Source organism: Podarcis gaigeae (assembly GCF_964106915.1).
Source record: "Podarcis gaigeae genome assembly, chromosome: 15".
NCBI classification, from domain to species: Eukaryota; Metazoa; Chordata; class Lepidosauria; order Squamata; family Lacertidae; genus Podarcis; species Podarcis gaigeae.
In genome coordinates this window covers 44,455,511-44,481,600 of record NC_139692.1, presented here as the reverse complement: position 1 = coordinate 44,481,600, position 26,090 = coordinate 44,455,511, and the positions used below count along the sequence as shown (strand labels likewise).

At 48.3% G+C, this 26,090-nt stretch overlaps 2 protein-coding genes and 1 long non-coding RNA gene across 8 annotated transcripts in view; 1 reads left to right on the top strand and 2 right to left on the bottom strand.

Moving 5' to 3' along the window:
• FAM222B (family with sequence similarity 222 member B) overlaps positions 1-6,431 on the bottom strand; it is a 29,219-nt gene extending 22,788 nt beyond the window's left edge. For 3 of the 4 annotated variants that reach the window (XM_083715175.1, XM_083715174.1, XM_083715176.1), the window contains exon 1: positions 6,299-6,429. The gene's annotated coding sequence lies outside the window, so the exon portion shown is untranslated. Of the gene's footprint in view, positions 1-6,298 lie in introns of all 4 variants that reach the window. The other variant, XM_083715171.1, reaches the window with a different exon arrangement.
• A 2,133-nt stretch (positions 6,432-8,564) lies between these two features.
• On the bottom strand, positions 8,565-18,180 carry ERAL1 (Era like 12S mitochondrial rRNA chaperone 1). 3 transcript variants are annotated; one of them, XM_083715183.1, is made up of 11 exons: positions 17,898-18,180; positions 16,369-16,530; positions 15,538-15,665; positions 15,358-15,435; positions 14,978-15,024; positions 14,821-14,882; positions 13,657-13,769; positions 12,350-12,709; positions 11,229-11,378; positions 11,023-11,103; positions 8,565-9,735 (listed from the first exon to the last, which is right to left on the bottom strand). In XM_083715183.1, exons 1-11 carry the CDS (start codon positions 18,163-18,165, stop codon positions 9,613-9,615), a joined length of 1,572 nt encoding a protein of 523 aa, XP_083571309.1. In that variant the 5' UTR covers positions 18,166-18,180; the 3' UTR covers positions 8,565-9,612. The 3 variants fall into 3 exon arrangements, with proteins under 3 accessions (XP_083571309.1, XP_083571311.1, XP_083571310.1); XM_083715185.1 differs by having other exon boundaries at positions 8,565-9,738; positions 17,980-18,176; XM_083715184.1 differs by having other exon boundaries at positions 17,980-18,175.
• Positions 18,181-19,655: 1,475 nt separating this feature from the next.
• Positions 19,656-22,510, top strand: LOC310832978. The gene is made up of 2 exons (XR_014558500.1): positions 19,656-20,186; positions 20,425-22,510. It is a non-coding gene; the product is annotated as an uncharacterized lncRNA (long non-coding RNA).
• The last annotated feature ends 3,580 nt before the right edge of the window (positions 22,511-26,090 follow it).

Below are 26,090 nucleotides of genomic sequence, written 5' to 3'. Positions count from 1 at the left end.
ACACAGAGAGGCTTTCTATGTGGCTGAGGTCACGAGCTCCTTTACATCCAAGATTGCCCTTCAATTAATACACACTGAATACAGCATTAACAAACGCTTCCCTTTCCTCTTCCAAGTAAAAGAAAATTGATTATGCTGCTGCTGATTGGTTTCAGGAGATCAATTCTGAGAGCCGACACAGTTCCTTCCTTGCCATGAGTGCAATTTGGTCAGCATGGTTGACTTTTGAGAATAAAAAGCCAAAAATCAAAAGGACTGCGCCATGTTGGTGCCAATGAGGTAGAAGCCAGGATTCTGCAGCCTTTCCCCAACCTACTTCACAATGACCTTTGGGTCCCATTCAACTCTACAATTCTACAATGCTGCCCTCCAAACCCCACCATGCTTGACCATTGGCCATGCTGAGTGGAGATGATGGCAACTGAGGTCCAAAGACACTGCCAGTGACTCTAGAACAACATTCACCAACTGGTGCCCAACAGCCCCAAGGCTGCTCTAGACCATACCCCAGAATACTTTGCAGCACACCAAAAGGGGCCAGCCTGGGAAAGAAGAATTCAGCAGAGAGCCTCAGTGGGATCAACTCATATCGCTGTGCAATCAGGCATACGTAAGAACTCTCTCTTCCATCCAGGGGATGGAAAACCTAAATGTTTCCAGCACTTACTTGGCAAGGCAGCTCAAAACAGAAAGAACTCTGGGTTAACAACATATGCAGTGGGTTGTCTCTAGGTCACCTCAACCAAACTAGTTAGTGCTCAAATCAGGTGACCGCTAAGTTCAAAGATAAATTGCACAATTAAAACCAAAAAGCAGCCACAGGCTTATTCAGACGCCTCGCTAAAAAGGACCTACATATTTTTAAGGAAACTCCACATGCTTGGAGGGAGGGAGTGTTCCTGTTGTGTTTTAGCTCAGGGACACAAGTACATCCATTTTATTTCATGATGTTTGTAAGCAGCCCTATTCCTCAGATGAAATAATAGGTTTAATAAAGTAGTCAGCCCATGAGAGACGCCACACTTTTTTACACTCTGGATCCAGACCGTTGCTTCTGCTGCACACATACAAACTGAACTTAAATGAAGGTTACATCTTAATAACTCTGGGTTTACCAAACTATTACATGCAAGGATCAAATTTTACTTCTCAGCCATGAATCCCACAGCATTTGAGCTGTGATCTGTTCAACCTCAGACTTAAGATACCTTGGGCAAGACACAGTCCAATCTCATTTTTACAACCTGATCTTTATCATGTTTAATCAGAAGTAGATTCCAACGAGTTCAATAGTTAACCCCTTGAAGCTGCGGTCTCTTGCATGCTTCCCTTGCTTGGAAGGTAGCCATACTGAACTCAGAAGAACTTACTCCCACGTAAACATGAGAGGAGCAGATGACCCACATGATTACAACAACCACCTTGTTGTGTGATCTGCAGTGTTCTTACTTGGGATACAACCTGAACTGAATTCAATGGCACTTACTCCTAGGCAGATGGAAGTAAAATAGGGTTGCCACATGTCTGGAATGTCCTGGACATAGCCGGAATATGGCAGTTGGAAACAATGTCCAGGCAGAAATTGCAAAAATGTCTGGGAAAATCTGCCTTTATTTTCTTTGAGAATCTGCAAAAAAGCTCAACAACTTTGGCCAAGACAAAAAATATTTGGGGAGGCAGCACTTTGGCTTTGCATGGTTTATTGGTTACAATGGAGGCAAAAGTGGGGGAGGCAGGGGTTAAACAGGCTGGAAAAAACCTGTGACACACTTCATGGAAATTCTCGAGGGAACTAGAGGCAATTGGGGGGGGGTTAATGGAAGCATAACAAGCATGGCCCTCAGTTGTTCAAGGTCAGCAGTGTTTTTAGAGATACATATGTAGTGAAAAGAAAAATCAGATCAAAGCAGTACTTACTTCTGAGTAAATATGCATTGGATTAGGCTGTATAAGAGGGGAAGAAGCAGAATAAATTCTCTTATTCTGAGGAGGTTATTTGATCAGGCTTGTTAGAACAGACCACCATCAACACCTTACTTTGCTTACAGCAATTTCCTTGACTTCAGACACAGAAAAATGAATTTTGGGGAGGTGGAGGGGAGAATAAGAAACGGGAACCAAATCATTTCACCTGCCACTCACATCCCCCATCCCGTGGCATTTGTCGAAAGCTGTTCCTCCATTTATCGCTTGTGTAAAACCAAAGGTCATCACAAAACATTTATCAAAGCTGTGCCACTCTTCCTTTTAATAATAATTTTAGAAAGTCAGCCTCAGACTCAACCCCGATGAGCTTTCTTGCTCCTCAGAGATTTCTGCACCCCCACTGCAGCAGGAGGGGACTTAGGCACGGGGAAAGCCAAGCCAATCAACTCTCTGCAGGTAACCTCTATCTGCATCGCTAGCTCACCTGTAAAATGGCAAGTGAACAAGAATAGCAAATGTGCACATAGGGCTTGGGAGGAAGTTCTCCTAACACACCCCAAAAAGGCACAGGCAGGCCACAGACAATGCCACAACCTACCTCCCTGCCAGCCTTTGCCAACTGGGTGCCCTCAAGGTGCTGGCTGGGGCTTATGGGAGTTGTAGTCCACAACATCTTGAGGGCACCTGGCTGGGAAAGGTCATGATATGCACCTTAGGAGCCAAGGAGCTTTCTGACTGTAAAAACAAGAGTCCAGAGAACCAGGACTCAGTGCTTTTGTCACTGAGCTATGATTTCCCACCCCCCACCAAATTCCTGAAGATTTGAACACAAGACCTGAGGGGCTCATTCTCTCTCAAGAAAATTACACTTATATGATCAGGACTGGGGGGGGGGGGGAACATCTCGAAATCTAGCATCAGTTCCTAAATGGGCCACAATTGTCCTCCAACCTTGAGCACGGTTGGGGCTTAAAGTGCCAGAAACTGGAGGGGAAATGTCTCAGCCCCATAGGTCAGGAGTTGGGACCCTCTGGAAGTTGTTGGGACTCCGGTTCTCATTAGCTCCAGCCAGCATGGGATGGGAGCTGGAGTTCCTCCTGGGTATGATCATTTAAACACCCAAAGAGGCCAACTATTTTCAATATCTTTCTGGTACAGATGGCCATCAAAGCTATCAACTGCCCTGATTACCAAGGAATCGGTCCTCCATTGATCCCAGTATCTCATGCTGAGGAAAGGTGATGTCCTGTGACAGGCTAACTTGCCCCAAGAAAGTTTTCCAAGTATGTGGTAGTAAATATCCCCACTCCCCACCAACATTGGGAGACCATAAACTCAATATGGAGATGGGGTAATTGAGAGCAGGGGCAGAACTCCTACCACTTACAAGAGCAGCAGGAGAGAGTCTGGCTGCTGGATCAGGCCTAGTCCAGCCTCCTGTTCTCACAGGGCCTAGCAAAACGTCTCTTCTGGGAAGACCACGAGCAGGACCTGGGCACAACAAAAGCACTCTCCCCATTCAGGATTCCCAGTAAATCAGTATCATCAATGGGGCTAGGAAAATTCTGGTTTGTGACATCACAAAATTCTGGTTTTCAGCTTCACAGAAAGTGTAGAAGGATTCACAGCTCAGGGGCAGAGGTCCTGCTTTGTGTGCAGGAGGTTGCAGATTCAGTCGCCAGATAAAAAGGGATTGAGTGCTGGGAACAATGCCCCTCTGCCTGAAAACCTGGAGGCCTGCTGCTGCCAGTCAGAACAAACAATTCTGGTTTAGATGGGACATAAATCCTGACCCAATACAAGGCAACTTCCTATTTATTTCTGTAAGTACCAGAATCCTTACACGTTCAGGAGCACCAGACATTTGCCCCCACTACCATCCCCAGTTCTGGCAGCAGATATGTGGCCTGAGGAAGGGAGAGGCTGAGTCCATGACAGAGAGGAAATAATCCGAACTGGCTTTTCAAGCCAGATGCAAAAAAGGCCTCTGAGCGAGGCAGAGAATGGAAGTGGCAGCTTGATTAAAGCTACCTCAGCTCCCCGTGACAGAACCGCCCCTCAGGCAACCAGCCATGGAATTTCACATGTTTGCAAACTCTGTATCAAAGGGGTGGTGGTGGTTTTTTTTTGTTTTGTTTTTTGGAGGGGGGCGTTGCATAATGAGAGTAGGACAAAGTGCTTCCCTCTAGATGGCACCCCCACCCCTGCTCTCTCAACCCATTCACATCATCTAAATTTGACTCATCAGACACTTCAACCGAGGCAGAGAGAACTGAGAACACCTAAAGAAATTTAGGGAAAGACCCTTAAGTGTAATTAAATCAGCCAGGCCTAGTCTCTCAATTCCAGGAGAAGCCAAAGGTGGTCTCCAAAAGGCACCTGTTCTTTCTGTTACTTCCCCTAAGAACAGCGGGGGGGGGGGGGCTGTCTCTCCAGGCCCCACCAAGACCAAAAACCAGCATCTTTTTTGTTCCCTGCTTCCAAAATCCACAGAGGACATTGAATGTCTCTGTGACAGAGGACAGAAGCAGGACGTGGTGCCTTCCAGGCCTGCCTGATGCAATGTCACTACCAGGGGTGCCCTTGCTGGGAGGTGAGGGAGCCTTCGGATCTGAATTCCTGCCACAAGGGAGCTGGGCAAAGGGACCTGAACAAGGAGAGCGTGGGGACTATAGGGCAAGTCTGTTTTGTAAAAGCACACATGTCCTAAATTGAATTTGAATTAAGTTTGAATTTCAGGAGAGCCTTGGACTGGGGAGGCGTGGCAGGTTAGACTGGCCAAGACTTAGGGGGCTGATATGTAGGGGCGGGGAAAGGTAGCTAAGTTACTGAACAAACCAGGTTCACTCAAGGCAGTTGCTCTATAGCATTAAATAGATTTTCAGCGGAACCTGCCTCCTTGACCAAACAGGGGTATGGAGCAAAGCAAGGCCCTAGACCATCCCTTATTAAAAAGAAATAAAAATTACCATGTCTCCCCCCACCTTTGGAATGAGACCAAACCTTATTCCTACTGCTACTAAAGGTGGACACACACAGACGCCCAATTCAGTACGGTAGAAAACTCAAGAGGCAGTGCAGGAGGGGGTCATATCCAGGTAAAGACAGCAGGCAAGGCTGCAAGCTGAAAGGGGTGGATATTGGTGATGGAGCAGGATATGGCACTGGGGAAAGATTTATGGGAGGGGGGGGAGAGACCTCAAGAGAAAGTGGGGGCTGCAGTTTGCAACGGGGGAGAGAAGTGGAGTAAGTGCTTGAGCTGCAATGCAAGCTGTACTTCATTGTAGGAGGGGCAAGAGGCCCACCTCACACTGGGGGGGGGGGGGGGACCCAGCGGAGGCAGCCAGTTCAAGGACCCAGGTGTGGGGAGGGGAGAGAGAAATGATGCAAGAGCAAACATGAGCAGCCCCAGCTGGATTTGTGCAGGAAGGAAAAGGAAAAGAAAGCAGGAGCCCACCTGATGGAAAGAGGAAGCTGGTGAGGGGGGGAGAGGCTGCAAGTTCAAGAGGTGGGGGTGGCTGCAATGGAAAGAGGAGACTCTGATGGTGCAGGAGGAGGAGGAGCAACTCAGGCCGGAAGGGGTTTTTTTTTGGGGGGGGGGGCTTCCCTAAGAAGCGAGGAAGCAGGTGACTTTGCAAGTTCAAAATCGGTAGGCAGATAAGCAGGGGCAAAGAAGGAGATGCAGCCAGAGGAGGCTCCTCAGCAGCAGCGGGATTGGGGGCGGGAAGAGGCCCCACCGACCCCCTGGGGGCATTTTTTCTTTTTCCTCTAACATTCATCTTGATACTGGGATTGGGGAAGAATGACAAAAAGGGGTGCGGGGGGAAGAGCAGCAGATGAGGCTACCATCTTTATCGAAACAAATTTTAAAATGGGGTGTTTTTTAATTTGGAGCAGGCTGAAAAAACACACGTGTATATATAGATATATAGATATACTGTACATATATGTGAATGTGGGGGGGATAATCCTCTGTTCCCCACCTCAACAAATGCAAAATAAATGGGAGGGGGGATGAACTTCCCTCGGGTCCCCCTAATTGCTCCCCAAATACACAGCCCCCCTCCATCGTCCTAAGCCCCCCTTAACATCCCCATTAATTACTCCACAAATACACAACCCCCCCAATTATCACCCCAATTAGTTACCCCACAGTCGCCCCCCATTAATTCCCCCCCCACGCAGAGAGACCTTGCGTGCTTCCCCCCCCTTTTCGGGTGGGGTTTTCTTTTGCCCCCCTCCCCCCAGATAGGCCCTCCGCCCCTCCCCCCACCGGGAGCGGGAGGGGCGCCTGGCCGGGCCTGAGGAGAGGGGGGGAGGGTGTCTTTATAACCGCCCCCCCCCCAGTGCAGCTTCCCTCCGCCTCACCCACCGTGGGAGCCCCCGCCCGGCCCTCATGGCGCCGCCGCCCGCCTCGCCTCGCCTCTCCTCTGGCCGCCTTCAGCCGCCGCCGCCGCCTTCTTTCCCCTCAGAGCCGGCTCGGCCGCTCCCCCCCTTCTGCGCACGCGCCGCCCGGCCCAGAAGAGGCTCCTCCTCCTCTTCCACCAGCACCGCCTCCAAGAGGGAAGGGTCACAGCAGCAAGAAAGGGCACACGGACACTTCCGGCTCTCTATTAGGGGCTGGTGGGGGTGTGGTGGCGAAAGAGAAGAGAGGCTCGGCCTTGAGGTTTGTTCGTTTCTGCGGGTTCGGAGCAAGGCGAGATAACAGCTTGAACGTGCACGTGCGCGTTCGTTTCCATCACACCCACCGTATCTCCGGAGGTCAAATGGAAACCGGAAGTGACAGCTACGTTGGGGGTTTTTTTCGTTTGAGACACGGACCTTTCCTTATCTCTATGGCTTTTTGTGCCAGTCTCTGCATCGCTCGCTACTGTGCTATGGAGGAAATGCCGGTTTTGACAACCTGGTGCGCACGCGCAGCGCATGCGCTCTCTTTTCCTCCACATCCGAGCACATGCTGGCTGGGGGCTGATGGGAGTTGTAGTCCAGAACATCTGGAGGACATGCAGGCTGCCCTACCTTGTGGCCTATTGAGTTAGGGTAGAGAGACTGTAGCAGCCCTATATATTTTATCATTAGTAATTATTATTATTATTATTATTATTATTATTATTATTATTATTATTATTAGTATAGTTATTATAATGCCCCAGCTTCAAGGAGCTGGTGTACATGACCCTCACCCCCTTTAAAACAACCCTGTGAGGTAGGTTAGGCCAAGAGGCAGTGACTTGGCCATTAAGCTCTCCCTGGGTGACCTTGGGGCCAAGTGGGGATTTGAACCCTGGTCCCTTCCAGGTCCTAGTGCGAAACTCCAACTACAATACCACACTGGCCCTTTCTCCTCATTTAATAACTGCATAAACTGTTTAACTTGCTTTTAAATGGCACGAGGTGCTTTACTGCGAGCCACCCTGGGCCCTTGTGTCAAAGGTCAAGGAATAAATCTTATTACTGTATTTCATTGTGACCTCTGTTTTGAGAGAGAAGGTGGGAGGTTAAAAGAGGACACGTTATTCCAGGTCTCCGCTGCCACAGGATAAAGCCACGCCTGTTAGCCAGATGCAGCAAACTATAAAGAGGAATTACGCAGAGAGGGCCCAGGCAGCTATTGCAAAATGGAGAAGAACAAAAAGTACCCATTGCTCTGACCAGACCCAACGATGCAATCCTACGTGGGCATACATTGACACAAGCTCTACTTGTGTTTCTGTGGGGTTTTGCTTCCAAGAAAGTGTGCCTGGCGTTGTAGCTCAAGCACCTGACATCACGTTGAAAAATCTGTCTAGTGTCCATAGTAAAATGGTTACATCTTCACTAAGTGCCACCGGACTCTTGGTGAGCAGCAAAAAAGGCGCAGGCACCTCACACCAGGCATGCCTGTATGTCAGGATGGATGGGGGATCTGTGGTCCTCCATATGTAAAATGGAGATTGCTAAAGCAAACCGGAAGCTGAGAGGGCAGGGGTTGCTTTTCATTGTACGCCTTTAGGCGCCAGGTGAAAACATCCCTCTTCAACCAGACCTTTGGCTGATTACATCCAATACCCTTTTAAATTTGATTCCCTCCCTCTCTCTCTCTTTTTCCCCCCTTTCTTTTCCTTCTCCTCCTGCGATGAGGCTACATTTTAATATTTTAATGTTCCATTATTTTAATGTATTTTATTTTTGTTTTTAAGTTGTAACCATTCATCTTGTTTTTATTATTGCTTGTAAGCCGCTCTGAGCCCGGCCTTGGCTGGGGAGGGCGGGGTATAAATAAAAAATTATTATTATTATTATTATTAAATGTATTTGGGGCAGGGTTATTGGCATGTTTTCGTTCTTGTAGATCAGAGTTGGAAAGGACCACGAGGATCATCAAGCCCAACCCCCTGCAATGCAGGAATCTTTCACCCAATGTGTGACTCAAACCCATGAGCCAGAGATGTATATTGTGTTACTTTTATCTTGTATTTTTATGTTGTGAACCACCCTGAGAACTATGGGTAGCGAGATGGTTCACTACTACTACTACTACTACTACTACTACTACTACTACTATAATCTGTTTTCCTCAGCCATTAGAAAGGATGGGCCTTCCTAGAACAATGGCCTTTATACATTTCGCTCTGTAAATGCCCACAAAAGATTGACAGTAACCCTAAATAATAATTTTTTATTATTGTTATTTATTAGATTAACATACCGCCCATCATCAAAAGGGCAATTCACAAGATAAATCCGGACTAAATAATCTAGGGCAGGCATGTCCAAAGTCCGTTTCGGAGGCATAATCCGGTCCACTGGTCGGTTTAATCTGGCCCCTGTGGCAGTTTGTTTCCTGGGGTAAAATCCTAAAAAAAGGTCAACAACTTTGGTCGGCCCTTCATCATATCTGGCCCTCTTTGAAAAGTTTGGACACCACTGATTAGGGCAACCACAGATCAGGTTGCAAAGCGCTCCTGAAAAACTGCCCAGCACTGCTTTACAAAAAGGCAACCCATTAAGGCTCCCATCTTACAGATGAAGGGCACTGAGGCTGAGATCATTAGACCTAAGTAATAAGGGACAACAAAACTGTTGCCTGAGTGACCACTTCAATTTATTGAGAGCACGGCAGCCGCATCAGAGCCCAGAAGGGTCTCTGGCTGAAAGAGACAAGCCCTTGCCCTGACTCAAAATGATGCAGACAAACTGAGATGGGAGTGCCAGGCTCCAGGCAGCAGCTTCTGAAATGTTTGCGTCTCTTCTCCTGCTAGCACAGAGTGAAGCCTACACCCACCCCAGGCAGCAGTCACTGTGCGAGCCAGAGAGAGCGTGAGATTCAGCCACATGATCTGGGGGTCCACATCGCATGAAACCAGGGAGATGTGTGCATGTCCGCAATTTCAGTGAAAGATACGCATTGGCAACCTAGCACTGCCGTTTCCTCCTTGTGTATCGTCGTGTGCTGGCCGTGGGTCCATCTGTAGTACTTCCCTTGACACAACATGCGCCTGAAATGGGACCTGAGTCAGGAGAGCCAGGCCGCCCCCGTCAAGCAATTACTGCAGGCTTTGGGACAGGAGAGAAGAAGAAGTTAGGAAGAAGTTCTTGGGGCCGGTTGCTGGCGAGACCCATGAGCAGGAAAGCAGGGCCTTGTTGTTCGCTTGGAGTGGCCCCTTCTGTGGCAAGGCCGGGCTGCTGCAGGGGGAGCGACGGCTCTCATTTCTTCAGCTGCACAGAAAGCTTCAGGTGCACATCGCAGAGGAAAGCGTTCATCAGGTCAGAGCCGGCCTCCTGGGCGATCTTGCTGATCAGGTGGCCGCGGGAGCCAATGAGCATCTTCTACTCCGGGGGAAGGCGAAGGCCAAGGAGAAAGGAGTGTCAGTGGGAATCGAGACAGCTTATCATTTGTGGCATCACAGCCTAGCATCCTTTTTTGCTCTCCCTACCCCATTCCCCAGCTGAGAAGCTTACCTGCAACTACAGAAAGTTCATTGGGAAGAAGGCTTATATTAGAACATAAGAACAGCCTGCTGGATCAAGCCAATGGCCCATCTTGTCCAGCATCCTTTGGTCATAGGGGCCAACGAAATGTCCCAATGAGAACTCCCCGAGCAAGATTTGAGCGCAAGAGCCCTCTCCTCCCCAGGGGGTTTCCAGAAATCAGCATTCAGAGAGCACTGGAGGTTGCTGCCTCCAACCGCCATCCTGGCTAGTAGCCATCAATAGCCCTCTCCTCCTCCTCCATGGATTTGTCTAACCCTCTTTCAAACCACCCAGGTTGGTGGCCATCACTGCCTCCTGTGGGAGAGAGTTCCACAGCCTAAGTATGGGCTGCATAAAGAAGGTCTTCCCCTTTTATGTATCCTGAATTTTCCAACGCTCGTTGTTTAACTGCTCTGAGAATTGTAGTTCTGTGAGGTGGGAGGGACTAGGGGAGCAGCCTAAAGATTCTCAGCAGGCTTATCAAAATACAGTTCCTTGAAACAGCCTCAGCCCCGTAGACCCGAAGGAGCGTCTCCACCCTCATCGTTCAGCCCAGACACTGAGGTCCAGCTACGAGGGCCTTCTGGCAGTTCCCTCCCTGCGAGAAGTGAGGTTACAGGGAACCAGACAGAGGGCCTTCTCGGTAGTGGCACCCTCCCTGTGTAACACCCTACCATAAGAAGTCAAGGAAATAAACAACTATCTCACTTTTATAAGGCATCTGAAGGCAGCCCTATTTAGGGAAGTTTTTAATGTTTGATGTTTTATCACTTTAATAATAATAATAATATTCTGTTGGGAGCCGCCCAGAGTGGCTGGGGAAAGCCAGACAGATGGGTGGGGTATAAATAAAAAATTATTATTATTATTATTATTATTATTATTATTATTATTATTATTATTATTATTATTTAATTCCCATGATTCTTTGGGGGAAGCCACAGCTATCTGAAGTGGCATGAAGCTGTTTTAAATGCCTATGGTGGAGACAATCCCTCTCTTCATGGCCACTACCATTACTGCTTTGGGATGGAGGTTTAGGGGAAAAAATAGCCACCCTCAATGCCAAATTGACAGCTTGGCAGAAATGTTTCTCTTGGCTGGTGGCGGGAGGAGAGAGACACCTTCTGACCAGGTACTCACCACGTGCGTCTCCTTCTGGACTATCAAATTCTGCACGATGACCAGCTCCCCGCCAGGCCCCTCTTCCCAGACCTCTGTCCTCTGCAAGGAAAAGAGGAGGAGCCCTCAGGTCTACAGTGGAGGGGAGCGCACATGCTAGGATGTGTAAGGAAGGGAAGAAGGGGATAGGATCCCAACCCATCACCTCCTGGCCCTCCCCGCCTCACCTGGGTCACCGTGTAGGGCACTTCCTCAGGCAGATACTCGAGAAGCTTCTCTCGGATGATGTTATCACAGACCTCCTGCGGGGTCTGGGTGGTCAGGACCTCGCTGTGGAACTCCCAGGGGCCTGGCCTGGCCTGCTTCAAAAGGTACCTCTGTTGAAAACAAGAGCCAGGGTCAGGCCAGGAGGGTTGGACTAGATGTCCCCTGCAGGTCCCTTCCAACTCTACAGTCCCATGATTCTTGCATCACTGCCTCTGGGGGGTGGAGGGTGTTTGGCATTTTGATTTTACTTTATTTTCTATACCACATTTACATCACACCTTCTTTTGTGCAAAGAGCTCAAGGTAGTGGATGTGGTTCTCCCCCTCATGATCTTACCCTCACAACAACCCTGTGAGGTAGGCATGGTGGAGAAAAAGAGAGAGACTGGCCCCAGGTCAGCAAGAGAGCTTTGTGGCTGAGTAGGGGATCCGAACCCTGGCCTCCCAGCTTCAGACCAATGGCACACCAACCCAGCCTCCTGTTCTATAACAGACCTGGAACAACTTGGGTCCAGGGTGCGTCAGGCCCTGCCTGAACCCTCCTATCGCTGCTCAGTCAAGTGAGATCACCTGCAGGAGCGCCACTGGCCGTTCCTTTTATGGGAAGGCTCGTCTGACAACAAGAAACCGAGGCTTCCTTGTGATCGGCCCGGTCTTGTGGAACTCTCTGCCACTAGAGATTCAGCAGGCGCCCTTTATGTGCTGACTTTTAAACGCCTGCTGAAAACATTTCTATTCTGCCAGGTCAAAGAAGGCAAATAAGAAGACATCCTTCCGCAATGGTTGATTGACGTCTGTTTTTAACCTTCTAATTCTGTAAACCGCTTTGATATATTTTTTACGACACAGCAGCAAACAAATATTATTTATGCATAAAACAAATAAAAGCATTATTTCGATAAAATGCAAGGCGGGGCCAGCCTTCCCTCTGTCCTGTCCCACCATCCCCCCAAAGGAAATTGTTGCCAGGCAGAAGTCTTCCCTCCCGCCCAGTCCTACCTGGAGATGCTATTGCTGACTGAAACCTAGGACCCACCACATATGGCAAAGCAGGTACCCCAAGCAACAGCCCTGTGATTTACCTTCAGAGTCTCCACTTCCTCTCTCTCCGTAGCAGCCAGCATAAAGATCTCCTGGAAGCCGGGCCAGCCCTTCCTGGCTTTCTCCCTCACATGTTTCCTGTTCTCCTTTGCAGGAACTGAGTCTTCTGCAGCCTCACTGGCTTCACCATCCAAAACGGAGCCAGGCTGAGGCCCTTGATCTGCCTCCAGATGCCTGGTCTCTGGGGACAGGTGTTCAGAGGCCGCTGATGCCTGGGTGACCTCAGTAAGGGAGTCTGGCTTGACTCTGGACTTGACTTTCAGCTTCTTTCCATTGACGACCCCCTCGGTCAGCTCCGTCACCAGGTACAGCAGGAGAAATTTCTTCTTCAGAAGGTCCACCTGACACAGAAGAAATGGGAGGGAATCAGGAGTTGCAGGAATGTATTTACTTATTTATTTCCTAAAATTTATGCACCCCTTGATTGCAGGGAGGAAAACCCTCAAAGCAGTTTGTGAAAAGATAACGCTAAAGCAACAATAGACTAAAGGCAGATTAAAACACCTTTTGACTTCCTAAACATCTGGCCAGGCTTGTCTAAACGACGTTTTTAGCAGGTGCTGAAAAATGTGTAGCGAAAGTGCCTGCCTGATGTCAATAGGCGGGGAGTTCCAAAGTGTAGGTGCTGCCACACTATATTACAATTGTGGAATGAGTGGTATGTGCCAGCTGTAATGGCCAGTTCTCTCAGCTGAGGTGGTTGAGGGGCCTGGTCCCTAGCCCCTTGGCTCAACTGAACTTTATCCCTTCGCCAGAATTTCTGGCTTGCATTGTTGCCTGAAAAACATCAAAAAAAAATTCAATATTAGTGGCATCTAGGGAAGATGGCATCAGCAGCTCCAGGGGTAAAGCAGAACTGGAGATGAGTGACATCGAGGCCGCAGGATGCCAAAGGCATGGTAAAAAATAGCAGTGAAAATAAAGATGCAAGTCTAAGTAGCAATCATATATATGAATGAGAGAGGAAGACGAGATTAAGTAGGAGCTGCATAGATTAGAGAGGAGATCTATCAGCTAAAGCATTTGATAAGAGATGAAGGCAATTTTAGTCAAGGGTACAAATTTTAACAAACTGCAAGCACTCTTGATTGTTTTCTGCAGCTGTTTTTGGTTCTGCTGTGGTTTCTGCACCACGGAACAAAAAAAGAACCTTTTGGCAATAAATGGAAATTGTTGCTATATTACATTCTCTTCAATGGGGTCACGAAGAGTCGGACATGACTAAACGACTAAACAACAACAGCCCTGCAGCCCATCCTTTTGGGATAAGGAAATGGGGCACACTCACCTTGTTCAAGACAAGGACGCTGGGAAGATCAGGGAACCGAGTCAGACACTTGAGCACCTCTGGGTGGAGGCGGTTCCGGGTATAATGGTCCGAAACATCCACGAGAACTAGCACTTCAAAAGAGGAAGTGGGGGTTACAAGGTCAGCCTGGGTCAACCTTTCACTCCCAAGCAGCAGACAGCCACCAGTCCATCTTAAAGCAAAATGATCCTTAACGGTAACATCAGCTGGTCCAAGGAGGAAAAAAGCCTCTAGCGCCGGCAGCCCAGAGTGTGGTTAGAGTGTTGGACTATGACCTGGAAGAACAGGGTTCGAATCCCCACTTGACCACAAAGCTTACTGAGTGACCTTGGGTCAGTCGCTCACTCTCAGCATAATTTACCCCACAAGGTTGTTGTGGAGATTAAATGAGGAGGGGGAGGACCTACAGGACCGCCTCTCCCGGTCCGCCCCACGGAGGACCTTACGGTCCATACATAGCAACACCCTAGAGGTCTCGGGCCCTAAGGAAGTTAGATTAGCCTCAACCAGAGCCAGGGCCTTATTAGTACTGGCCCCAACTTGGTGGAACGCTCTGTCTCATGGGCCCAGGGCCCTGCGGGATCTGATTTCTTTCCGCAGGGCCTGTAAGACAGAGTTGTTCTGCCTGGCCTTTGGCTTAGAATCAATTTGATTCCCTCTCCCTCTTTCTTTTTTGCTTTCTCCTCCTGTGAAGAGGCTGCATCTTAATTTTTTAATGTTGTATTTTAATCATGTTTTTTAAGTTGTATTTTAATCAACTTGTTTTTATTATTGGTTGTTAGCCGCCCTGAGCCCGGTCTTGCTGGAGAGGGTGGGGTATAAATAAATTTATTAATTTCTTCCATGGAGAAAAAAAAGGGATATAAAGCAATGTCCCCCCCCCCCCCCATTTACATCCCCACAGCCTTCTGAGGTAGGACAGGCTGAAATATAGTGACTGGCCTGGAGTCACCAAGTGAGTCATGGCCGAGTGGAGATTTGGACCCTGGTCTCCCAGGTCCTAGTCCAACACTCTAAGCCCTGCACCTCCCACCATCACCACATAAATCACTGCAGCAGCAAAGGATGGCGACCACTAAGTGGTCCAGGGGTGGCATGATGGGAGAGAGAGGTCAAGGTAAGAAAAGGAAACCAAGTCCCTACCTAGGTCTGCATTCTTCAAGCTCTTACAGGGGTCATAAAGCAGAGTTTTTTCCAACTGATGCCTGAAAGAAAAGTTGAAAGAAACACACAGCGTGAATTCAGTACTTCCAAGCCCCAAGAGAACTGCTTCTCTCCCAGGCTCCAGTTACTTCTATACCTTTTGGCTTTGAGACGTGTGGTGAGGCCTGGAGTGTCCAAGACAACCTAGGCAAAGAAACAGAGAATCAAATCACTTAAAAGGTTTAAGAAAACACTTGGCTGAAGAAATGAATTTGCTCATTGAGAACTTCACTGAAGAAAAGCAAGAGAGAGGAATTCCTGCTATAATGGAGTAGAACAGAATACTCCTCAATTAATGAATGGTAGCTCTGCCGTCAACCATGTTAGCTGAACATGGAGTCTCCATGTTTTGGAGTATCACACCACCAAATGCCAGTCGCTGTGGGCAAACAGACCAAACCTTGGCATGTGAGTTTCACAAGACGTGCCTGGGGTGTTGGGGCAGGGAGAGTGCTTGGGCCAATTCTTAATACCAACCAGCTGAGTATCGTCCTTTGTGATGACGCCCTGGGCATTGCACCTGGTCGTGTGCACCTTCTTGGAGACAGGCAGGACCTGTCAAGGAGAGAAGCCAAGGGGTTGTATAATGCAAGGGAGTGCTGGAGGGCGGCCCCAATCCTCCCACACCCATGGAGGCTGTGCACTCCAGCTCATTACCTTCCGTCCCAAGAGCTGGTTCGACAGGGTCGATTTCCCAGCATTTGGAGCCCCAATGATGGCGATTCTCAAGATCTTGGGATTCTCAGGCTGATCCGGCTGGTGCCCCAGCAAAATGTCTTGCTCAGCTGCAGAAAGAACGCCCAGACATCACTTGCTATTTCCAGTGGTTTCACATGAACAATCTCTATGGGACCTCAGTGCTTTGCGAGTCCCAATAGATTAAACTAAAGGCTTCCACATCCAGAACTAGGCTAATTTTGTGATTGCAAGTTTTTTTAAAACCGTTTTTAATATTGTGTTTTAATGTTGTAGCCCTCCCTGGGACCTGAGGGTGAAGGGTTGGCAACTAATAATAATAATTATGATGATTAAAGGTAAAGGTAAAGGAACCCCTGACCATTAGGTCTAGTCCTGGCTGACTCTGGGGTTGCGGCGCTCATCTCACTTTATTGGCCGAGGGAGCCGGCGTACAGCTTCCGGGTCATGTGGCCAGCATGACTAAGCTGCTTCTGGAGAACCAGAGCAGTGCATGGAAATGCCATTTACCTTCTCGCCGGAGTGGTATCTATTTATCTACTTGATGTGCTTTCAAACTGCTAGGTTGGCAGGAGCAGGGATCAAGTAACGGGAGCTCACCCCATCGCGGGGATTTGAACCGCCAACCTTCTGATCGGCAAGCCCTAGGCTCTGTGGTTTAGCCCACAGCGCCACCTGTGTCCCTACGATAATTCCAATCAGCTTCTACCAAGGGAATTCTAATCAGCTTCTACCAAAGGAAATCAATTTCGGCCTGCTACCCAAAAATAACTGACGGAAGTCAAGGTTCACCTTTAAAGGCGCTCAAAGGTGGTGGGTGCTGACCAACCAAAGATGGGGCATCTTCTTTAGTAATCCCAAGGATGTAATCCAGGGCAGAGTCATTTCCATACAAGCGAGCAGGGACAGTCCTGCCCTGATGGGATGGGTCCTTCGAGAAATGGAGGCCGATACCTAAAGCAAATAACAAGAGAGAAAACCCACATTTTAGAAATACTCCTCTTGCAGATCAAGGATGTGGTGGGGAAACCTCAGGACCAAGAACCCAGAATGTCAGGCATTTGTGGGGGTTGAACTTGCTCTGATACGAGGTGAACTATGGGTGTGACGGCACAGAATGCTGGCAAACATTACAGCTACTCATAAGAAGATAAGATGAGCTTGCTGGATCGGGCCCAACTAGTCCAGCATTTTGTTCTCACAGTGGCTGACTAGATGCCCCAATGGGAAACCTTCAAGCAGGATTTGAGCACAAGATCCCCCTCCTGGAGTTTCCAGCAACTGATATTCAGGCATATTCCTGCCTCCAGCTGTGGTGGGCAAAGCATAGCTATCATGGCTAATAGGAATGCATTTGTCTACTTTTTAAAAGCCATCTAGGTTGTCAGCCATCACTGCCATCTATGGAAGTGAGTTTTCCAGTTTAACTATGCACTACATGAAGAAGGATTTCCTTTTCACTCTCCTGAATTTTCAAGCATTCAGCTTCAATGGATGCCCACATGTTCCAGTGTTAATGAGAGAGGCAGGAAAATTCTCAGGAACCAAAGAGTGTTTGCAGTCAATCTGCCGAGAAAGAAGGGGAAGGAGGAGTACACTTTCCTCTGGTGAAAGCAGGTTCTAGAAATGGAAACACTTTTGCAGGTAGGCTAAAGAATAGAGTGGTACCTCGGTTTATGAACTTAATCCATTCCGGAAGTCTGTTCTTAAACCGAAATCGTTATTAAACCGAGGCGCGCTTTCCCTAATGAGGCCTCCCACTGCCAGTGCCCTTCCACCGTTTGGATTCTGTTTGTAAACTGGTAAAGTTCACAAACCAGGACACTACTTCCAGTTTTGCTGCGTTCGTAAACTGAATAGTTCGTAAACAGGACTGTTCTTAAACCAAGGTACCACTGTACAAAGAAATTCCAGGAAGTAGGGCTATTAAAGGCCAGGAAGCACAGAGGTACTAGTGGCAGGAAGAAGGGAGCTAAGGCAAATGATTTTCATGCAGAACAACAGGAGAAAACGGGCAGCTTCCTTATACTGAGTAGGGTCAATAAACTCAGTATTGTTTACTTTGGCTGGCAGCAACTCTCCAATGTTTTAGCTTGGTAGCTGGAGATGCTACTTGGCATTGAACCTGGAGCCTTCTGCATGCAAAACAGGTGTCGTGCCAGCACTTAAGATATGATTAACGAATGAATGAATTGCCCACCCTTCAGCCTAAGCTCCCAGGTCGGCTTACAGCATTAAAAACAATATTAAAGACCAGTGGCCCTTTCCCTAAAACTAAAAAGGCTTTGGCTTTGGGCCTTCTACTCGGCTGATCTATCTACAGATTAATCCAGCTTCCCGCCAGTGAGACAACCTCACAACATGCGGCTGCGAGTTCCAAAGATTAACCACGCCCAACGCCACCTGAGCAGGTGCAGCGCGACGACGGCCTCCCTCTCCCCGCCGAGGCACCAAGTCCGGCCAGGCCCAAGGCCCGCCAGCCACGCCGGGCCAGGCACGCCGCCGCCATGGCAACCACCGGCGCCGCCGTCGAAGCTCAAGAAACGCCTCGGCGGACGGGCGGCGCCATCTTGGCGGCACGAAATGCATTCTGGGAGGGAAGGGGAAGAAAGCAGCCGTGCAATCTGATTGGCTGGAGGGGGCGGAAGAGGGGAACCATAGAGAAGCAAGGGTGGCGGTGGCGAAAGCGGCTTCGATGACGGAAGTCGGAGGAAGAGCCTGGAGCAACTGCTATTATTATTATTATTATTATTATTATTATTATTATTATTATTATTATTATTATTATTATTATTATTATTATTTATTTCACTACTTAGTACACCCTGAGGGGTGAGCTTAACTCTCTGCCCCCCCTCGTTCCAGTTTGCCCGGCGGAAACAGGAAGGGTCACCACCGGAAATAGGAAGTGATGTCACTTCCGAAAGAGTATCCATTGCATACCCGTTTTTCCGCAGTCACAGGGCGGCCGTTTTCAGTCACGTGATCATATTTGTATCCGTGCAATCCATTTCCCACGATGAGCAGCGCAGGGAGTCACTTTATGCCAGTGAATAAATGGAAGGCGGAAGAGACGGGAAGCCGCTCACAGAGTTGCGAGACAAAACCAAGCCTCTGAGGACGTGGACGAGGAATTAAGTTTCCTGGACCTGGGAGACGCGTCTGTCTTGATATAGGGAACCATTTGCAGGGGAAATGAGGAAAAACATCAATAAGCATCGTTGTCGTTGACTCGTTGAGTCGTGTAGTTGTTAGCTTACAGATCAGTAGGCCAGCGCAGAGGGGGGTCCTGTCTGGAAGTGTCAGAGCCAAGCAGGGAAGCTCCTAAGCTGTAGGGGAGATCGAGAGAGGAGGGCTGCAACCCGTCTCTCTCCCGCAGCAGAACTGCAGATTTATTCCTCTTGCACTTCCTTGCTAGAGCGATCGTCAAGAAACGGCTTTGTCGACAGAGCTGGAGGCTGAGCTCACTGAGCTTTGCAGAAATATTAAAACAAACCGTTTTGTTAAACGAATAGGGGGCTCAGTGGCGTAGCGTGGGTTGTCAGCACCTGGGGCAAGGCAAGTAATTTGCGCCCCCTAACCCGTGGATTTGCGCCCCCTAACCCCCAGATGTTGCCCCCGGTGCGCCCGCCCCCCTGCAGCCCCCAGGCTACGCCACTGAGGGGGCCTGCCAGCCACAGCGCCCCACTTCTCCCTCCACTGTTGGAGGCAGCAAATGCCTCTGAATGCTTTGTTGTTGTTTAGTCGTGTCCGACTCTTCGTGACCCCTGGACCAGAGCACGCCAGGCACTCCTGTCTTCCACTGCCTCCCGCAGTTTGGTCAAACTCATGCTGGTAGCTTCGAGAACACTGTCCAACCATCTCGTCCTCTGCCGTCCCCTTCTCCTTGTGCCCTCCATCTTTCCCAACATCAGGGTCTTTTCCAGGGAGTCTTCTCTTCTCATGAGATGGCCAAAGTCTTGGAGCCTCAGCTTCAGGATCCGTCCTTCCAGTGAGCTCTCGGGGCTGATTTCCTTAAGAATGGAGAGGTTTGATCTTCTTGCAGTCCATGGGACTCTCAAGAGTCTCCTCCAAGCACCAGAATTTAAAAGCATCAATTCTTAGGCGATCAGCCTTCTTTATGGTCCAGCTCTCACTTCCATACATCACTACTGGGAAAGCCATAGTTTTAACTATACGGACCTTTGTTGGCAAGGTGATGTCTCTGCTTTTTAAGATGCTGTCTAGGTTTGTCATTGCTTTCCTCCCAAGAAGCAGGCTGGCCACATGACCTGGAAGCTGTCTGCGGACAAACGCTGGCTCCCTCGGCCTATAGAGCAAGATGAGCGCCACAACCCCAGAGTCGTCCGCGACTGGACCTAATGGTCAGGGGTACCTTTACCTAACTTATCTTGTAATTTTAATGGGATTGTATATCCCAAGTTGCTCAGGGTAGAGTTTGTGCCTCTTCTAGCCAACTCACCCTTTACAACGACCCTGCAAGGTGAATGGCCCGAGGCTGGCCTAGAGAGCTTCATGAGAGTGAAGAGGTCAAGCCCAGCCTCCCTTTTCAAGGTCTCTACTTTCCATTATTCCTTTTCCTGCTAACCAGGTGATGCCGTAAGTATTAAGTAGTGGGTTGACAAAGCAGGCGACAGAGATTTATCCAAGTGGTTTTTTATAGTAAGCTGGAACTGAACTGAACAGCTCAGTCGGCCTGCTTTTATAGGCAGCCGGCTGTCAACATTGTAACAACAACACCCCAGGGTTTCCCGCCTAAATTAACTGAAATGGACCTGAGTGAAAACTATATACACAATACCCCTGGTGGCCAGGGTGAGCACTTCAATACATAACAGTAAGTTTCAGTGTTCTGAGCATTAACATTCTAGGACACATGCTCCATTCACAGGGAGGGGCCCTTTTAGGCCTCACCTCCACCTTTCATAAACCACCCTAAAGCCCACCCAGTGTTCCCAGGGGGTTGTGGATTTAGATGGGGAGTGGACAGTAAGAGCTGTTTGACAGCGGAAAGGTGTTGTGGACTCTCCTTCCTTGGAGGTTTTTAAGCAGAGGTTGGATGGCCATCTGTCAGGGATGCTTTAGTTGAGATTCCTGCGTGGCAGCAGGGGTTGGACTGGATGACCTTTGGGATTCCCTTCCAACTCTACAATTCTAAGATTATATGGAGGGCAAGCTTCTGCAATTTCTTCCCTCAACAGAGCTCAGATGTGCTTTCGAGAAACCTGTGGCACAATTTGAAACTTTCAAGGATTGTGTTCTAATTTTCCCTCTTCCTGCAGTGCTGGCTTCAGAATTTTGGGGCACAGCATTCCCAATAGCCCTCCCCCGACAGCAATGAGAAACTGAGCCTTTGGTGTCATCGACCCAGTCTGATGGAACTCACTGCCACTAGAGAATCAGCAGGCGCCTTTTGTTTCAGCTTTAAAATGTCTGCTGAAAACTTTCCCATTCTGCCAGGCTTACACAGGCAGTTAAGAATGCACCCTTCCACTGTGCTTGATTGATGTCTGCTTTTTACTTTTTTTGTATGTTTTTATTGCGGTCAACCTCTTTTATATATTTTATATGACACAGTATGCAAATGTTTTATAATTACATAAAAATAAATACCACAGGCTTTATGCCCAGACGTGTGCTCCAGTTGGCCATCCTTGGGAACCCCTCCCTCTGCAAATAAAAGGGAAACGCAAAAGCTTCTATAACTTTTTTTATTTCTTACAGGAGCAAGAAAGAAGTGGCCTGATATAGGCCGATGTGAAAAGGAGCCCCCTTTCATCAGATGAAGCTGAAATTCCTGCATCTGTGGAGTCAGATGGTGGGCAAGATGGCAGAAGAACCATTACCATTACTAAACTCAGTAATGGTAACGGTTTTGCTGACACCCCGCAAGATTTGTCTTCTGAGCAGGATTGCATTTTCTTCTTCTTGTCCAGTCAGTGTTGCACACACGCACACACACCCCGGCAAAACAAACTCTAAGCTGGTTCTAGCTTTTTTCCAAAAAGGATGACGGGAAAATCTTGTTTCTGAATAACTGCTGCTAAGGCAAGTGAAAAATCTTGGGCTAGAAAAGACACGCAGTCTGAGCTGCCAATAAGTCAGCTTCTTAGATATATTTCCTGTGGTCCAATGGAAGACTAAAGAAGGGTGCCTTTCCCCCTCATCACTGTCAGGGATAGGGACCCTGTTGTCCTCCAGGTGTTGCAAGGATCAGGGCAGAAGGGGGCTGAGTCTAGCAACATCTGGAGGGATGTAGAAGAAGGGCAGAAGAGCTCTGCTGAATCAGGCCAATGGCCCACCTAGCTCAGCATCCTGTTCTCACTGGGGCCAAACAGATCCTATTATGGGAAACCTGAAAGCAGGACCCAAGAGCCCTTTCCCCTCTTGCAGTTTCCAACAACCAGTACTCGGAGGCCTCACTGTCTCCAGCTATGGAGGCAGAGTACAGCCATTGCAGCTAGTAGCCATTAATAGCCCTCTGTGAATTTGTCTATTCTTTTAAAGCCATCCAAGCTGGTAGCCATCTCTTCCTCCTGTGGGAAGGAGTTCCATAGGTGAACTGCACTGCTCTGAAATACCTAGATTTAATGGCGGGGGAGACAGAGAAGGTTCCATATTTCACAGTCATTCTGGTGGGGTGAAGACCCCCTGTGGAAAGGCCTTAAAAATAAAGCTGGGCTCTGCGCTTTTAAAATAATCAGTTTCTATCCAACCACCCCAACCAAGCTGGGCTCAGCCCAACCTCAGCTCCGGTGGGGAGCACTGAGGACAATGAAAAGGTTGCTTTGGGATCTTGGCGGCTCCAGGAGTTCAAGGTAGTACATCATCTATACTGTAGTGTCTCATTCCAACTTACAGTATATGATGATATCCAGCCTGGAACCTCAATGGGTCAGTTTTGCTCCGCAGCAGACTTTGGCGAGTGGGGAGCTGGAAGGAGAAGGAATGCAGGTTTAGGTGTGGGAAACTCACACTGGGAATTCGAACCCGCTCCCCCGCTACAAAACTGACATGTGGACTCTGCCAAACTTTAATCATTCACACAATGCTAGACTCACCAGTGCAACTCTCTCATTCTCACACCAGGAGGTAAAACAGGACTTACTTTCTTCTTTTTAATGTTTGTATCAGCTGTCTCCCAACTTAGTTTTGTACTACAATTTCCATCATCTCTAGCCAGAATGAGCACGGTCAAGGAGGATGGGATTTGTAGTCCAGAGCATCTGGAGGGCACCATCTTGCAGGAGAAGGCTGGTGTATTTTCGTAGAATTTGGAGGGACCCCAAGGGTCATCTAGTCCAATCCCCTTCCAAACACAGCTCAAGAATCCCCGACAGGTGACCACCTAACATCTGTTTTAAAACTTCCAATGCATGCCGTACTGGGCAAGACACCCATCTGTGGCAGGTTCTCACAGCCTTTTTTTAGTGCTGCACAGTGTGGTATAGTGGTTAGAGTATTGGACTGCAGTTGGGTCAAGAGACTCATGGGTTCAGACCCCTCTCAGCTCTAAAACTGACCCAGCCTGGCCTGCCTGGTGCAGTTGTAGGGAGAATATAGGGTGGGTGAAGGGGAGACCCACATGCAGCCCCCTTGGAACACAAGGAAGAAAGGCTTGTGCATAAGGGGCAGTACAAGTGCACAAAAATTCTATATATAGAGAGAATTTGAAGGGTCTCCTGAGGGTCATCTACTCCAGCCCCCTGCAATGCAGAAATCTTTCTCCACTCACCCCCCCCCACCCCGAGTTATTTAATAGCATTTCTTAAGTGCTTAATATTTAAAATCTGTTAAGTCATCTACAAAAAGGGCTGTAGCCGCCTAAGGCTTAACTCAAGCGTGGAGCCTAAATGAGTCGTATCCATTCATATTAGTAGGTCTACTCTGAGTAGGACAAACATCCTCAGGAAAACAACATACCCCGATTCGTTGTAAGGGTTCTTCCACCACCACTTCCCGCAAACGAATGAGTCATACTCAGAGGAGACCCATTTAAATTATTAGGTCTTATGTTAGCTGGGTTTAATTTATTCTCTATTGCTTCAGACGTTCTGAAGAGCCCTCTTGCAAGTAATTTTTTAAAAATCATATGGTATTTATTTCAGACATTTTTATGCTGCTTAACACCTGTAGTTTTTAAGCGGTGTACACCGAGGCTATGCAAAATAAGTGCAAGAGAGAGGAAATCTGTTAAAATGAACAGATAACTCTCAGGGAATTATTATTGTTTTTAATGCCAGCCGATACATATAATATAAATGTGTGTGTGTGTCTTCCAACTAAGTCGAACACAAAATGCGTATATATTTTCTAAATATTTTCTAAATATATATTCTAAATGTATTTTCTAAATATTCAATAAAGCAGTGCAAATATTCTTTTAGAAAGAGAAAAGGCATCTAAAACAGTGCAAGCTATCCAGACACAGCCCTAATAACCTGCCCCATTCCTTTTGCTTACCATTCTGAGTTGCAAGGGACACCCTCCAAGATCAGCATCTGATGGGGGCTTCTGAAGAAGACCTTTATATACCCTGGGCCTTATTTGCATAGCTGCTCAGCCCTGCCAACCCGTTTCAGCTCTCCCTTTGCATGAACTTGGCACCCCTCCACCCCACACCCTGACCCACCCACCGCCAGGAAATTCTAGGAAATTAAATACTTTGAGGACATCAGGTGGGGAGGGACAGAGAGACCCGCCGGCCGCCTGAAATGGGACCAGTTCCTAAGAGAAAGGTGCTGAGGGCCACCAACCTCCTTTAAGCCCTGTCCTCCAGAGGAGGGGAGACCCAGAGATGAAGTGATAGCCACTTTCCAATATCTGAAGGGCTGTCCCATGGAAGACAGAGCAAGCTTATTTTCTGCTGCTCCAGACAGGAGGACCAGAACCAAAAGATTCAAATGATAATAAAGGCTGAAAATTAGGAAGAACTTAGTAAGGGCTGCTGGACAGTGGAATGGATTAGCAATGGAGTGTCCTTCACTGGAGGTGCTTTAAGCTGCGATCCCTGCATTGCAAGGGGTGGGACTAGATGGCCGCTGGGGGACCCCCTTCCACATCTACCATTCTGTGATTCTATGACCCAGGAATGTGGGCTAGGAAATGTTCCATGTCAGAGACCTTGGCGGGCCTCTGCCAGTCAGTGTTGGCAATACCGAGCTGGATGAGACCCCCATAGCTACCTGAGTGGTACCTCAGGTTACATGCGCTTCAGGTTACAGACTCTGCTAACCCAGAAATAGTACCTCGGGTTAAGAACTTTGCTTCAGGATGAGAACAGAAATTGCGCTGTGGCAGCGGGAGGCCCCATTAGCTGAGTTAAGAACGGTTTCAGGTTAAGAACGGACCTCCAGAACGAATTAAGTTCTTAACCTGAGGTACCACTGTATTGGGCATCTTCTCAGGTTCCTAAATATTTCAGGAAAGCCCATAGCTCAGTGGCAATGCAGTAAAATGCTTTGCTATGCAATGCAATGCTTTGCATGCAGAAGGTTGCAAGCTGAACCACTCTGCACCTGCAAGTGAGGTATGGGAATGTCCTCGGCCTGAAACCCTGGTGAGCGGCTGCCAGCTATTGTAGGCAGCAGTGAGCCCAATGACTCAGGATTTGTTGTTGTTGTTTAGTTGTTTAGTTGTGTCTGACTCTTCGTGACCCCCTGGACCAGAGCACGCCAGGCACTCCTGTCTTCCACTGCCTCCCGCAGTTTGGTCAAACTCATGCTGGTAGCTTCGAGAACACTGTCCCACCATCTCGTCCTCTGTCGTCCCCTTCTCATTGGGCCCTCCATCTTTCCCAGCATCAAGGTCTTTTCCAGGGAGTCTTCTCTTCTCATGAGGTGGCCAAAGTCTTGGAGCCTCAGCTTCAGGATCTGTCCTTCCAGTGAGCACTCAGGGCTGTTTTCCTTCAGAATGGAGAGGTTTGATCTTCTTGCAGTCCGTGGGACTCTCAAGAGTCTCTTCCAGCACCAGAATTCAAAAGCATCCATTCTTCAGCGATCAGCCTTCTTTATGGTCCAGCTCTCACTTCCATACATCACTACTGGGAAAACCAGAGCTTGAACTATACGGACCTTTGTGGGCAAGGTGATGTCTCTGCTTTTTAAGATGCTGTCTAGGTTTGTCACTGCTGACTCAGGATAAGGAATCTTAATGGAATTGTGAAGTTGGAAGGGACCCTGAGGGTCATTAGCCCAACCCTCTGCAATGCAGAAATCTTCTGCCCAACATGGGGCTCATGCTCTACTGACTGAGCTCCTCATCGTGAGGCATCTTGCCTTCTCTGTTCCTATTTCAAATCAACTCCTTACTTCAGAAACATAAGGGCTGGGAAGAAAAACTGATGAGCTATGCAGAGTTGGCAAAGTTAACATATAAACTACTTGAGAAGGACAACTGTGACTTTAAGGAAGAATGGGAACTATTTACAAATGATCTAGAAAGACAACAAAATCATTTGAATTCCTTGGCAGGTTTCGAATAAACATCCACAAATTTATTAGCAGAACATATGA